Source organism: Podospora anserina, chromosome 2 (genome assembly GCF_000226545.1).
Source record: "Podospora anserina S mat+ genomic DNA chromosome 2, supercontig 2".
NCBI lineage: Eukaryota > Fungi > Ascomycota > Sordariomycetes > Sordariales > Podosporaceae > Podospora > Podospora anserina.
This window is the reverse complement of record NW_001914858.1, coordinates 2,036,984-2,051,715: the sequence shown is the minus strand read 5'-3', so window position 1 is coordinate 2,051,715 and position 14,732 is coordinate 2,036,984. Positions and strand designations below refer to the sequence as shown.

The window sequence follows — 14,732 nt, the reverse complement described above, 5'->3', positions numbered from 1 at the left end:
TGCATGAGTTGAGTGACAACGAGCGTGACGGCGAGCGTGACGGGCGCAATTGTGAGGGTGCTAGCGGCTCTGCTTCAATCGATGGAATAGGTCTATCAGGACTGTACAATGGGATTCGCCTCCTGTTTGCTACTGGTGCCGGATTGCTTTGACGTCCAGCCCGTGATGTAGAGCCACCCAACCCCCCTCCCCCCTCAGGCCTCTGCTCATGACCGCCAGACCCCGGTCTGGGTTGCTCATTCTCCCCCGAGCGCCTGGAGCCCCGTTTGGTATTCCCACCTCCCTACCGACGGGGATTACGTCCGTATCCCTGCTCCTGGCCTCTGCGACCCTGAACCTATCTAGGATGCGGTGGACCATCGCGAGGTGGCCGATCTCTGTCCCTGTCCCTGTCCCTGTCCCTATCGCGGTCTCTTGGCGGCAGAGGTGACCGACTTCTGCTGCGCGTGCGATTGCTCCTTGTGCGGTCATCATAATCCCCCCTCCTCCTGTCCCCTGGGCCTCCGCGGTCTCGCCTGTCGTCCCTCCGCCGATCGTCTCGTCTTGGAGCGTCCCTATCATAACTGGGGATATACGTATCGACGTCCTGACGATTTCCTCCGCCACCTCCACGAGGAGCTCGATCACGGCCGTTGCCATAGTCTGCAGGTGGAGGTGGGCGCGGTGGAAGCCTGGTGTCTCTGTGCCAAGCGGGCACTCGCTCGTCTGGTGCCGGGGCCGGACCACCAAAATTGCGGTTGTTGTTGTTCCGAGGATAGCCTCTTCCGCCGGGGCCACCGCTGTTCCTGTAGCCATCGCCGTCATTGTTGGGACCGCGGCCCACGGTACCGCCCCTGGGCGCTGGAGGCAACACGGTTCTTTTCTCATGGTACTTCTTACGATCATATTCGTGACTTTCTTCGAAAGACGGCAGTTCTTCTGGCTTGGCGGGATATGGGGGGTTGCGGAAGTAAGGGTGCTGCAGGGCGTCATGAGCGTTGATTCTGCTCCTCCAGTCCAGCTTGAGAAGCTCTCGAAGTAACGAGATGGCACCCGAGCCGTATTCTCTGAACCTTTGCCCCAGGTTACCTTGTCGCGGCTTGGGTGACATCGCTTCGGCTCCAGGCAAGTCTTTCAACCCAGGCATTGTCTCGATGGTGGGCGTACCGCAGAGGTCCCATATCAACTCCAACTGGTGCCCATCAGATTCGCCGGTGAGAATGGGCTTGCCAACTAGCATCTCGCCAAAAACACACCTAGGGACATTGTCAGCATGATCCCTTGCAACAAAGAACCGACCACAGGCTGCCTACCCAACTCCCCACAAGTCAATCGATGTGGTGTATCTTTTGAGATGCATCAACAACTCGGGCGGGCGGTACCAGCGCGTGACCACCAAAGCAGTGTAGTCACGCGTTCCTTCCCCACCGCCGTGACCAGGCTGTGGTGTCTTGCCCTCGTAGTGTCTCGCAAGACCGAAATCAGCAATCTGAAGAATGCCCTTGTTGTTGATCAACAGGTTGGCAGCCTTCATATCTCTGTGCAAAATGCGATTGGCGTGTAGATACTCCAGGCCCTGGAGCAGTTGCTGCATGTAGCACTTGATTTGCGGCTCGGTCAATGTCACCGAGGGGTTGTCGAGCAAGCCCGACAGGTCATGGTCCATGTAGGGCGTGACCATGTACATGATGGGTCGCTTTCGTTTGTCCGCTGGCAAAGGGCGCCTGTTAGCCATGCATGTCCTGGAACCTCCTCGACAGATAGCATCAACTCACCACTCCTGGGCGGGTGTTCCACTGCCATATCCTCCAGTCGGAGGATGTTTGGATGCGACAGTAGCTTGAGCAGCTTGATTTCTCTCAATGCCGTAATCGGAAAGCCATCCTTTTCGTTATGCATGATGATCTTCTTGAGCGCAACCAAAGCACCCGTCTTTCTCGATCTCGCGCGGTAAACCTCTCTGTGTAGGGCAACAATGTCAGCTTCGGACACGGCCAAGATGGGAAGGCAAAAGAACCACCACCTACCCAAAGGTACCCTCGCCCAGTTTCCCCAACACCTCGTAGTCGGCAATCTTGGAGCACCCGACAAAGCTGCTTCTCGGCCTCTGGTGCGCAATGGCAAAGCTGCGGGGAGATTGCGGCCTCCCCGCAGCCTCCTGCGACTCGGAGGCGCTCATCGCGCCGTTGTAACTGTTTTGTTCGTGTTTGATGGCGGTTGTCGGACGAAGAATATCTTATCGGCGGTTTCTGGATAAGGCTTTCGTTTGTTGAACTGACAGTGGAACAGTTGACTGCCACTGATGGAATTGCTGACGCCTGGATTGCTTCGCAAGGCCGTTTGTCAATCCAGAGTGGTACGTTTGATCCAGTTTCTGCAAGCTCGCTGCCGAAATACTCTTATCCTCTCAATTTGCTGCTTTCTAAAAGTGTGACGAAGAAGAGAAGGTTGTAAGAAAGCAAAGAACGGGCAAGAGACCAAGATTAAGCCGAGAGCGCGCGCTGCCGATGCCTGCCAAGAAATGACAGACGCACCTTGCTGGGCTGGAACCATTTCTTGGCTGTTTCTGCCTTGTTCTTCAGGCACCCACGCCCAATGACGGCAGATACAGAGTACGTACCCCAACCCTGGTCACTGAGAGGGCAAGCAATCGGCGCAACGACGACACAGCCAGCTCGAGAAGCTCTATCGCGACACACCTACCAACCCACCCATTTCTTTCCCCGTCTGCCACCAGCCAGCGTGAGTTTGTCCCTCTCTATTCAATTGCTTTGTCTCCTTCAGTACCTGATCTCCTCCATCCAGCAGAGAAAGAAAAAAAACCAAAAATGTTCGCCCGCTTCTCCCGAGCCCTCCCCCGCTCCCAACTCGCCGGCCCCCCCATCCGGCCCCTCTACCGCTATACCGCCACCGGCCTGGGAGCTTCCATGTGGTTCTGGATCTTTTACAAGGCGAAGGAGGACGGTATGTCTTTCTCAGCTCTACCCCTCGAGCCAGAACAGTGTTACTCACAAGAAGAACAGGACCTGTCCTTCTCGGCTGGAAGCACCCCTGGGATCACTAAACGACTCGCATCGAGGATATGAAAACGACGAGGTGGTGAAGAGAAATAAATGTAGATACATGGTCAGGCGCCAAAGTAGCAATAACGCAGACCCAACTAGACGGACGGACAACAGGCCGAGGAGGAAGCCAAGAGCAAGAGAGGAAGGAGATACCAAATTAAATCAGTTTAACAGTCACATTGTTTGCTGTTCAGTTGATATTATACGTTAATCTCTAAGTAGCAAGATTATACAGCCCACTGGTTCTCAATACTTTCGGAGAAACCCGCCATGTCAAAACGAGACACATCTTCCCTACTTGTCAAACACACACATCACACCCACCTACCCACCCCAATCACAACCCAAACATATTTCAACTTTCGCTCGAGACCTTGACTACAAGTCTGTATATCCTCTATCTCTTGCCACACGTTTCCGCCCAGTCCTTACCAACGCCAGCTGACCCAGTCCTTACCAACGCCAGCCAGCCCAGCCCAAAAAGACTCATGTCTATCCATCCATAACCTACATATCCTCGTATAGTCATACCCATCCCCTACCTAGCTCTCCCCATTCTCCAATGTCCAACCAGCCCACCCCATTCCATCCCTTACACCCATCAAAACCTCATCCTCTCCAAAATAACCTTGTACTCCTTCCTCTTCTTACCCCCCTTCTCCCCCCCCCTCAGCCACCCCTTGACCCGCCCAACCCACCCCGCCAACCTCTGAAAAACATAATGCTCTCCCACCCACGCCAACCCCAAATATACCCCCGCCCCCAACCCAAAAACAAACACAACCTTGTACTCCCAACTCGTCCTCGTCAACCTCATAAACCCAATCCACTCCGGCGGCGCAACAGCCATAAACCCATTCAACCCCAACGCAGTCGCCATCGTGACCAAAAAAGGCCCTATCATCATTGTCAGCCATCATCACCACCCCCTTTCATCTCCCCCGGGAATGTATAATACTCACAATTCTTCCCCACCCCCTCCCTAAACGGCCTCCCAGCATTCAACACCCACCCCGCAAGCACATACTGCCAGCAACTAACCAGAAACAACCCCGTCACCTCGCTATTCTCCACATCCGGCTTCTCCCCCGGTTTTGGCGTCGTCGGCGCAATAAACCCCTCCATCCCCCTCACCCCCACAAACGCCACCGTTTGGATACCGACACAAACCACCATGTGGCACATCAACGGCGTCAGCACCTTTCTAGACACCAAATCCGCAATCGGCTTCTTCTTGCACAGCACCGGGTACGGTTTCGACCACCCCATAAACACCGCTATCGGCAGGATCAACGCCAGGTCAATATACAGAAACTGAAAATCCCCCAGGTTGGAAGCAGACGCGTAGAGGAACGAGACTGTCGTGAACTGGATCGCCGAGTAGAGACTCATGTACTTGAAACAGGCAAACGACGTCACCAACGCGGCCCGGCCTTCCCTTATCACTTTGGGGACGCACGTGATGTCAAAGACGCGCGAGGTGAAAGGGGCTGCGACAGAGGCTTCCGCTTCCGAGAGGGAGATCCCAACGTCGGCTGCCTTGAGCGCGCCGCAGTCGTTGGCGCCGTCGCCGCAGAAGCCGCACGAGTAGTCGATGCTCTGAAGCTTGTCGACCAGCTCGTGCTTCTCATCTGGCGACATGCGCGCAAAGACCTTGCCGGTGACGAGCATGCGCTGCATTACTTCTGCTGGGGCGTAGTCGACTACCCAGCGGAAGACATCGCCTGAGACTGCGATGGAGTAATTCCTCATGTTAGAGATGTCGTATGGTAGCGAGGCGTCGCCTTCCGGAGGAGCCGGTAGTGGGAGTAGGGTTCGGGGATCGAGACGGTAGATGGGGTTGTCGATACTCTCCCACTGTAACTCGGCGTTGGGGTCTTTGGTGTGCCCTGTTGCGAACCGAGCGTAGAAACAATGTGCCGTCTCGCTGATCATGCCAGATTCCCTCGCCACACTGATGGCGGTCAAGATGTTGTCGCCGGTAACCATGACAGTTCCGATATTAGAATCTCCAAGCTCCTTGAGTACCGCCGCCGTGGTAGGCTTGAGCTTGTTCTCAAAAATGATGAAGCCGACAAACTCGAGGTTCGACTCGACATCATGCCTGTGCATCTTCTGAGCCTTGACCCAGCTGAGCTTCTTGATATGTCTCGAGGCACAAGCGATGACTCTGTACCCCTTGCGAGTATACTGCCCCAAGACCTCGTCATAGTCCTCAGGGAATGTCTCTGGCTTGCAAATCTCCCTCATACACTCAGGCGAACCCTTGACATAAATGTCTCCGCTTGGCTTGCCAAAGTCTTTGACAATGACACTGGCCCGGCGAAGATGAGACACAAACTCAAACGACTTGAGCACACCCAGTTCGATAGAAGATGCCTCCCCAGTGCCATCAGCTTTCGCGTCCGGAGGCGGCCTAGCGATTGAAGGCTTCAGAGTTCCTTGCTCCTCGTCATCCCCTCTTCCACCACCCAGGTCACCCTCTTCGAAAGACCACTTTGTAAACTCAAACATCTTTAGCTCAAGAGGCTCCCCGAGCATCTCGCCATCGATCTTCCTCAGCGCATGGCAAGTGGCCATGGTATAAAGCGCCGTCGACCTGGTGTCAGGCTTACCCCCCACAGCAGGGGGCTGGTCATGACCAACCGCCAAATCATCAGGATTCTCAATCAAATCAATAAACTTGTTGGTGTCCCTAGAAACGAGATGCACACCAAGGATGTCAAGGCCCTCCTCTGTCAAAGTCCCAGTCTTGTCAAAGCACATAATGTCAAGTTTTCCTCCAACCTGGACCCTCTGCGGGCTCGTGCAAAAGATGTTCTGTCTCTTGAGCCGGCGCACCGCAAAGGTGGTGCCAATAGTCAAGGTGGCTGGCAACGCCGGTGGAACCACAATCGTGATCAGATCCAGGGCGCGAATGATGATTTCATGCCACGCCAAGCCAAGGTGAATGAAGTTGACGATACTGGCCAAGAAACCAACAGCTGCCACAATGGCCATCACACCAATGTACCGGAAGGAATCTCTGTAGAACTTGAAGCCAGACGGCTTCGGGAAGAGCATTGACCGAACCAAGGCACCCTTTGTTGTGTTGAAGCCGGTCTTGATAACCATGGCAAGAGCAACAGCTTGTTCATCTTCATTCTGAGGCCTTCGAGCGCGGATGATCTTGGTTCCGCAAAACAGAGTGTGTTTGGCCACCTCGGCTACTGGTGTTGGAGCATTCAAATCAAGCTTCTGAAGCGTGTCGTTTGTAGCTGGGGTTTTGGTTACAGGTATCGATTCTCCTGTGAGCATGCTCTCGTTGACAATGCAGTCACCGCTTAGAAGGATGCTATCGGCAGGAAACTGAGTCAACCTGGGGTCGCTGACTTCGTAGACGTCACCGGGTACTAGTTCGCTTGAGAGGATTGTGTTCCCTGGGGTTGTATTAGCGGCTATCACGGACTAGAAATGGTCTGTGGTCATGTGGCAAAGAGGATGCTGCGCTAGAATACCGCAAGAAGTGCCCATTGACCTCAAAAGAGGAGAGAAACTTACAGAAGCCGTGTCGACAGATTCTGACATCACACTCAAACCGAGAAATGTCCCGAAGTCTCCTCTCAGTCTGCCGTGTTTCTATCAAAGTCTGTATGATAGAAATGGCCGAGATCAAGAAGATGGCGCAAGCGTAGTAGTAGTATTCGTCCAGAGACCATAGGACAAGACTGGCGACTTGAAACACGTAGAATGGGTGAAAGACCTGAACTTTGTCAGCAACCGGGCTTTCTTCGAATTCACATATATGGGGGGAAACCTACTTCCTTCACGAGGAGCTGGCCAATAGTCTTCTTTTCGATATTGATATCGTTTTTCCCAAAGACAGTGCGACGGCTGACCTGCTCGTCGTTGTCGATACCATTGCGAACGTCTTGGACATCTGTCCAGAGGGGATCCTTCCAGCCATTGCAGATGAGAAATTTGTCGCGCACAGGGTGGAAGAAGAAGCGAATGTGGCGATAGTCTATGTACCTCAGTTCCGGAAGAATTGGATCTGGATCGTCATCCAGGAGGTACGAAGTGAACTTGGAAGGCGACCCAAAAACTGTCGAAAGCGTCCTCCCATACTCCTTCGATACCACATCCACCGCGGTCATCTCGTTCCACGAGTTTTCCACCACCACCCACTCGCACTCCCTGAGGAGCGCGGACCTCCCAACCAGCTTGACTCGCCACTTTGGCGACCAGTAGAAGATTAGCCACCCTACCCCCAACGTGAATACGCATATCAAAAGGTACAGAGCATAGCCGATTTTACTGGTTCTGAACCCGGCGATCGCAATGTAGAGGTCCTCATTCTGAATATGCGCCTTTTGACTGTGTCGATTCGACCCATATCCACTCCCTGCCGATGTGCCACTGTCCCTACGTAGCAACATACTGTGCACAGAGTCCCCTCGGGATTGCATGGATGCGCGCCGATGGAGGACGTAATCGTTTTCCTCGGCGGTTCGTTCGAGGTCGGTAGAGTCCTGTTCCTCGTCGAGTTCGTCGTCGAACGGGAGCTCGTCCAGATCCCCGATGCGCCGCTCCTCTATCGCAAGGGGGTCATTCAGTTCATCTTCTTCCTGCCAGAATGAGAAGCTTGCTGTGGAATCGGCTCGTGAGCGGCGGTGATGAAAGGCAGAGACACTCGTGGGTAACGATTCAGCCATCGGCCCCGAGTAGAGCTATGTGTGTGGTTAGTACCACTGCCGCAGGCTTGGATTGTGCACGGTTCCACTCACCTCATCGTGCGCCATCTCAACATCCTCGAAAACGCTGACGCTGCTGTGGTTTCCTTGGAGACTATAAAAGCCATTTCGGTTGCTTGCCGCCGGCGGCAGATCGTGATCTCGGTCGTTTTCCATGTTGGTTTGGGGTATAAAGCGGAAGGCAGCTGATAGATCCTCAGCAAGGTTCTGGAGAGAGAAAAATTGATCGCATGCGCATTGTCAACAGCAGCTGCCAATGGATTGGCCGTGGTATAGCTGAGCGCGTGGGTGAAATGGATGAACCGAAGCTAGAATTCAGGTACGGAGAACAGAGCGGTTGTGGAGCTGGTTCTGATAAGCACCATGACGTCGGACTCGATTGGATCTACTCGGATAGCTGCATGGTGCGTCTTGGCAGGCCAGCAACACTCTTGATGACCTAAAATACCATTCATACAAAATGCGGAGGATGTAGTTATTCCTAAAGATTAATAGACGTCAAGTAAGTAGTCAGATGGACTACTGGATATATAGCTTGTATGTTGGATGACATGGAACATTGTGTGTCTAGTTGCAGAATCATACTACATTTCATGTGGGTCATGGGGTGCATGTCTGCTCCATGCATATGCCTCAAGGTGCCACTAGACGTGTCCCTGCATTTTATTCAGGCTTCAAAGTCAATATTTGGGACCTTTGGCACTCTGGGTACCGATTCGCCGATCAGTTCTTGGGTAACTAGGTAGATGTGTGGGAGTGTGTTCCAATGTGGTGCTCATACACTATTCTCCGTACCGCTTATAAGAATCTTTCCTCTTTTGGTTGTGTAAGTGGGGGTCCACAGACAAAACTACAATGGTTCTTGGCTCAAAGATTACTTAGGAGGCTTAAAAATATGCCAGCCAACAGCGTAGGGAATCTTGAGGCTCATATGTGTAGCTGGCATCGTGAGATGAACAATGGTCTGGCAGACTTGGGGCTACCTTGCACGAATCCTGCAAAAGGTGGCGAGCAACGGGATCCTCGGTAGACATTGGACTTCCGTGATGCTCCGTAGCCGACATCCATCTGTCATCCCTCAACACCATTTGTTCAGGTAAATGTTGAGTGTTGGCTGGCTACCGGCCTCTTGGCATTATATCTGCAAGTATGCAGTCATCTGAAGGATGCCCACACGGGTAACTAAGTTGAAATTCCCGGAGATCCCGTGATCATTGATATCGCCCGATCGATTTAGAAGACATATGTACTTTGTGACAATACACTTACTTTGCTTGTCAAAAGTCCATATGCAGCAGAAACAAGACCTGTCTGTGATGGCGTGTGTTCATTGTGTCTACTGTGCTGTGTAATCATCGGCTTCGGATGAGGAGTCAAAGGGTCCCTCCCAAAAGTAAAAGCGAGTTTGACAGGTGGAGACGGAAAGTCGGTGGGCTGGAAGTGGGAGGTGGGAGGTGGGAGGCGAAAGAAAATTTAGATGCCATCCCTGGAAACTTTGACGGGGCCGGATGGATGGCGAAGCCCTAGATAGGCTGGTGATATGCCATGACATGCCATGCTCTCTGACAAAGGGCAAGATGAGTGAGTGACAGTAGGGCCGCAGAGAGCGGTGAAGGTGAAGAAACCAAAGCAAATTTCTGCTACCTAGCATTAGCAAGAGCCGGAAGAGGCTGCCACGGCTGCCACGTCAACTAGGAGGGCCCTTGGTGATGGCTGTGGTCCGGTGTGGAGATTCGAGATGCGACTCATGGGTGAGGCATGCTAAGCTTCGGTTCACGGATTGGAGAAAGCAACGGTTAGGAACATTGCCATCGCGATCCAGACCACGCCCAGTAAAAAAGAGGGAAAAAAGACGCGTAGAGCCACTGTGAGTGTTGGGTGCAGGCAGTGAACGCCCAGTGACCGCACAGGCCGGTGGGAGGCAGAGGCGTAAGGTTGCCCCGCAAATTTTTTAGTGACCCATTGATAGCTTTTCCTTCCCCTCCCTCAACATTTCCTCCGGCTCTGAGCAATCTGTCGACGCTTCACCACCCGCTGTTTCCGTGCAGTTCTTTCTCCTCGTTCTGCCCTCACAAATCGCCTGTTGGTGCCGCTGTTTGCACGATCCCCATCCCCGTCCATCATCACAATCAGTCAATCAAAATGGCCGAACCGATTAAGAACAAGCGGCCCGACCCCGCCGTTGCCCCGTAAGTTTTCTCGGCATTCTGTCTGCTTGCCAGTCGGTCGACTGCCCCCGGCCGACTGGCGATAAGCTGTCTGCCCTGCCCGTCCTGTACTGACTGCGACTCGTCGACAACAGCACTCCTCAGAACACACCTTTGAACGCAGCTCCCATCTCATCGCACGCCCAGCAGCCCGGAGTTGCTAGCATCAATGAAGGTTCGTATTCATCTCCCCCATCTACCCCGCCGTTGTTGCGGCCCAACAAGATTTGGCTTGTGATCATGAACTGACCATTTTGCATGACGCAGAGGATCTGGGTGGTGGTGTCACTGCCGCTTCCATCTTTGCTCACGACCCCCGCCTCGTGTCTCTGATCCAGGGCCGTCTCGGTTCCCTCGTTGGCAAGTCTTCCGGCTACATTGAGTCGCTCCCTGCCGAGGTCAAGCGCCGTGTCTCCGGTCTCAAGGGCATCCAGAAAGAGCACTCCAAGCTCGAGGCCGAGTTCCAGGAGGAGGTCCTTCAGCTCGAGAAGAAATTCTTCGCCAAGTTCACCCCTCTCTATGAGCAGCGTGCCGCCATCGTCAACGGCAAGACCGAGCCCACCGAGGACCTCGTCAAGGCCGGCGAGGAGGATGAGGACAAGGCGGAGGGCGCCGCTGTCGAGAACAAGGGCGCCACCGACGGCGGTAAGGTCAGCGGTATTCCCGAGTTCTGGCTCTCTGCCATGAAGAACCAGATCTCCCTTGCCGAGATGATCACCGACCGCGATGAGGGCGCTCTCAAGTCCCTGATCGACATCCGCATGGAGTACCTCGACAAGCCCGGTTTCCGCCTGATCTTCGAGTTCGCTGAGAACGAGTTTTTCACCAACAAGATCATCACCAAGACCTACTACTACCAGAACGAGAGCGGGTATGGCGGTGACTTCATTTATGACCATGCCGAGGGTGACAAGATCGACTGGAAGGCCGGTCAGGATCTTACCGTTCGCATCGAACAGAAGAAGCAACGTAACAAGAGTAAGTTGAAGGCGAAAACTCGTGTAAAATTGGGGTTTTTTCTAACACAAACCAGCCACGAAGCAGACTCGCATCGTTAAGAAGACTGTCCCAACCGAGTCCTTCTTCAACTTCTTCTCGCCCCCCAAGCCCCCCACCGACGACGACGACGAGGCGGCCGAGGATATTGAGGAGCGTCTCGAGCTCGACTACCAGCTCGGTGAGGACATCAAGGAGAAGCTTATTCCCCGCGCCATCGACTGGTTCACCGGCGAGGCCCTCGCTTTCGAGGAGTTGGACGAGGAGGACTATGCCGATTTCGACGACGATGATGAGGATGACGAGGACGATGACAGCGAGGACCACGATGATGAGGACGAGTCCGAGGAGGAAGAGGTAAGAATCAATTTTGTCCACCAGACAAAGGTCAAAGACTGACAGCTTTCCAGGAGGATGGCAGCAAGCCCAAGCAGGAGCCCTCGGAGTGCAAGCAAAGCTAAATGGTGTAGACTTCTCGCCAACATGGCCTAGCATACTTCATTGATCGGGCAATCGCCCCTCCGCCCTCTACCCGGGCCTTTTTTTCACTGGTGTCCCAATTACACTGCTCATCAGCAGGCTCCATTAGGGAGCAATACGGCGAATGATGGACATGCAGGAGTGCCGAAATTGAGCTCTGATTTGTACTTGTTTTTGAGGACATTTCCGGGTAATATGTCTTGTCTTTGCATGCCCTTTGCGTTTGATGGCTTCTCCTCGTCTCAGTTTGTTTATGGGTTTTTCAATTTTCATTTGTGCGGGTGGGAAGCGATTGTCTTTTCCCGAGATGTGAGGGCATACTAGAAGGCAGACAAAAAGGGGGGCTCACAACTGGGGGCAGGACGAGTCTCGAGCACTGTATGGGAACACTTGGTATTAGGTTTATGGCACCTGAGCCCAGCAGTCAGTAGGCAGTGAATTCACATTATGTAGCAAACTCATCAACATCGTGATCATCATGAGGTGTCTTTTATTTTGTCCATGTCTGATCTGAGGGCCTCCGTAGTCGCTGCTGAGCGGGCCCAGGATGTCGGATCGAAGTCGACTCATTGCGACCCCGGCACACGGTGTGCAGCTGAGCCGTACATATGCGGCGATTATGCGGGGTGAATGTTCATTGGTATGGGGGCCTCTTGACCCGGAAAATTAGGTGATACATTGAGGCGATTGTTCCATTTTTGGTGTTTCGACAGATCCAGGAATGTCCCGGTATCCGGACCGGAATAGACAACCATTGGTGGTAGACCCTGGATGTAAGTGCTATGCTATACTTTTGGTACCTGGACAAGAGACAAAGAGTCGAGGTAGTGTCTATGGATGTGTTGGATAACATAGTTCCATTTTGTCAAAGAGGTATGCTACGTGAAGGGCCCGGGAACCGAAAATAAACCAAAAGAGAGCCATTGGGTGTTCTATAGAACGTACAGTATAGTCTAGAGTGAGTAGGTACGTAGTCAGGGCGAGCACGCCTTGATCGGAGGCGCAGGTGTGGGCTTGTCGAATGAAGAACTCGCATTCCGTCATGGATGGCCCAAAAAGTTTTCTTTTAGCCAGCGTGAACCCACCACACAGTGAGTCAACCCCGCCATCCCCAAGAAACCCCACCATGGAACCATCCCACCGTGGATCGACCTTGAACCACGGGCTGAGTATTCAAAGAGGTGACACATCCCACGCCTTGTTTGTTCGGGGGACCTTTTTCTTCTTCAATCTCGACTCAAAACTTTACCCAACTTTTTCTGACCGCGAAGAAGCTTTATTAGCCCATGTTACAAAGCCTGTTCCCTGTTGCCGCCGCCTTTTGAGTCAATATCTTTTTTCTTGATTCCGCCAGTTGAAAAGGAAAACTGCCACAATGACAACCCCAAAACCAATCTCACAGTCTTCGTTGGCTAGACCTGCCGTGTCCAACAGCCTCAGTGTTTCCCCTACCGCTACTTTCCACTCACCACCCGCGTCGAGCAGCTTCATGGCCAGCCTTGCGTTGCGCGCTGCTGCTAAGCAGCTCAAGCCGTTCAGCACGGAGGACATCAAGATTCTGCTGCTGGAGAATGTGAACCAGACCGGGAGGGATATTCTGTCTGGTCAGGGGTACCAGGTTGAATTTCACAAGGCTTCGTTGCCGGAGGATCAGTTGATTGAGAAGATTAGGTGAGTTCACTATTACTACTACTACTACTACTACTACTACTACTATTACTACCACCTCATAAGTCCTTATTCCGGCTTCAAATTTGCTGACATTTACACTTCAGAGATGTCCACGTCATTGGCATCCGCTCAAAGACAAAGTTGACGGCCAAGGTGCTCCAGGAGGCCAAGAACCTTCTCGTCATCGGCTGCTTCTGCATCGGCACTAACCAGGTTGATCTGGATTATGCTGCCAAGCAGGGTATCGCTGTTTTCAACTCTCCCTTTGCCAACTCGCGCAGTGTGGCCGAGTTGGTGATTGCCGAGATTATCTCTCTTGCCCGCCAGCTGGGCGATCGCTCGAATGAGCTTCACCGGGGCACTTGGAACAAGGTCAGCGCCAAGTGCTGGGAGGTGCGTGGCAAGACGCTGGGTATTGTTGGGTATGGGCATATTGGCTCGCAGCTGTCGGTGTTGGCGGAGGCGATGGGGATGAATGTCATTTACTATGACGTGGTCAGCTTGATGGCCATTGGTACCGCGAGGCAGGTGCCTACGCTGGAGGCGCTGCTTGGGGAGGCGGATTTTGTCACGCTGCATGTGCCCGAGACTCCGGAGACGAAGAACATGCTGGGGGCGAAGCAGTTTGAGCAGATGAAGAATGGGTCTTATCTTATTAATGCCAGCCGTGGGACGGTGGTTGATATCCCGGCGCTGATCAAGGCTATGAGGGCGGGCAAGGTTGCTGGTGCGGCGCTGGATGTCTATCCTAATGAGCCGGCTGGGAATGGGGATTACTTCACCACTGACCTGAACCCGTGGGCGGAGGAGCTCCGCGGTCTCAACAACATTATTTTGACTCCTCATATCGGTGGTAGCACGGAGGAGGCGCAGAGGGCGATTGGTATTGAGGTTGCGGATGCGCTCGTGAGGTACATCAACCAGGGTGTCACCCTTGGGAGCGTCAACCTGCCCGAGGTCAACATGCGCCAGCTTACCCTCGACGAGAGCAACCACGCGCGCATCATCTACATCCATCGCAACGTGCCCGGTGTGCTGCGCAGGGTGAACGAGATCTTGGGCGACCACAACGTCGACAAGCAGATTTCGGACTCCAAGGGCGACATTGCTTACCTCATGGCCGATGTTAGCGACGTCCGGCCGGAGGATATCAAGGAGATTCGGGACAGCTTGGACGGACTCAGCTCACGCATTCTTACCCGGGTTCTGTATTAGATATATAGATAGGGGGTGTGTGTGTTTTCTGAGGAAATGGGTTTATCTGGTTTGTTTATAATGGGTGGATATTTTGGTGTTTTGTATGTGTGTGATGTGATATTTTTTGGACATTTTCTTTTGTTTGCTTGGTTGACGGAGTCAGTGATGGGAGAGCAAGAACAAAAAGCATTTCAACATGGAGCAAGGAAAAATTATATCATCATATGAGGGGGAAGGGGGGGCTGGCCGACATCGCCGGTCGCCTGTCCGTCTCTTATACCGGGATGGCTGCTGTTCCTCCGTTCCTCTAGCTGCACTTATGCAATATGTTGATTACGTCTACCCTCGGACACACCATTACAAATCAAACTCCCTTCCCAATGGGCGTGGGGACACTTGATAAC

The 14,732-nt window shown here is 53.3% G+C and overlaps 5 protein-coding genes across 5 annotated transcripts; 3 read left to right on the top strand and 2 right to left on the bottom strand.

Annotated features, from left to right (window-relative positions):
* Window positions 1-337: 337 nt before the first annotated feature.
* On the bottom strand, window positions 338-2,158 carry PODANS_2_5520 (uncharacterized protein; the record flags this gene model as incomplete). Its single annotated transcript, XM_001911277.1, has 4 exons — window positions 338-1,235; window positions 1,293-1,689; window positions 1,755-1,939; window positions 2,007-2,158. 4 exons carry the CDS (start codon window positions 2,156-2,158, stop codon window positions 338-340), a joined length of 1,632 nt encoding a protein of 543 aa, XP_001911312.1.
* A 649-nt stretch (window positions 2,159-2,807) lies between these two features.
* Window positions 2,808-3,043, top strand: PODANS_2_5510 (uncharacterized protein; the record flags this gene model as incomplete). The annotated part of the gene is made up of 2 exons (XM_001911276.1): window positions 2,808-2,943; window positions 3,003-3,043. The coding sequence occupies 2 exons, from the start codon at window positions 2,808-2,810 to the stop codon at window positions 3,041-3,043; spliced, it is 177 nt and encodes a 58-aa protein (XP_001911311.1).
* A 602-nt stretch (window positions 3,044-3,645) lies between these two features.
* PODANS_2_5500 (uncharacterized protein) lies at window positions 3,646-7,738 on the bottom strand (the record flags this gene model as incomplete). Its single annotated transcript, XM_001911275.1, has 4 exons — window positions 3,646-3,941; window positions 4,007-6,444; window positions 6,542-6,786; window positions 6,845-7,738. 4 exons carry the CDS (start codon window positions 7,736-7,738, stop codon window positions 3,646-3,648), a joined length of 3,873 nt encoding a protein of 1,290 aa, XP_001911310.1.
* Window positions 7,739-9,919: 2,181 nt separating this feature from the next.
* Window positions 9,920-11,441, top strand: PODANS_2_5490 (uncharacterized protein; the record flags this gene model as incomplete). The annotated part of the gene is made up of 5 exons (XM_001911274.1): window positions 9,920-9,966; window positions 10,080-10,159; window positions 10,252-10,962; window positions 11,018-11,337; window positions 11,391-11,441. The coding sequence occupies 5 exons, from the start codon at window positions 9,920-9,922 to the stop codon at window positions 11,439-11,441; spliced, it is 1,209 nt and encodes a 402-aa protein (XP_001911309.1).
* A 1,394-nt stretch (window positions 11,442-12,835) lies between these two features.
* On the top strand, window positions 12,836-14,346 carry PODANS_2_5480 (uncharacterized protein; the record flags this gene model as incomplete). Its single annotated transcript, XM_001911273.1, has 2 exons — window positions 12,836-13,131; window positions 13,236-14,346. 2 exons carry the CDS (start codon window positions 12,836-12,838, stop codon window positions 14,344-14,346), a joined length of 1,407 nt encoding a protein of 468 aa, XP_001911308.1.
* Window positions 14,347-14,732: the final 386 nt, after the last annotated feature.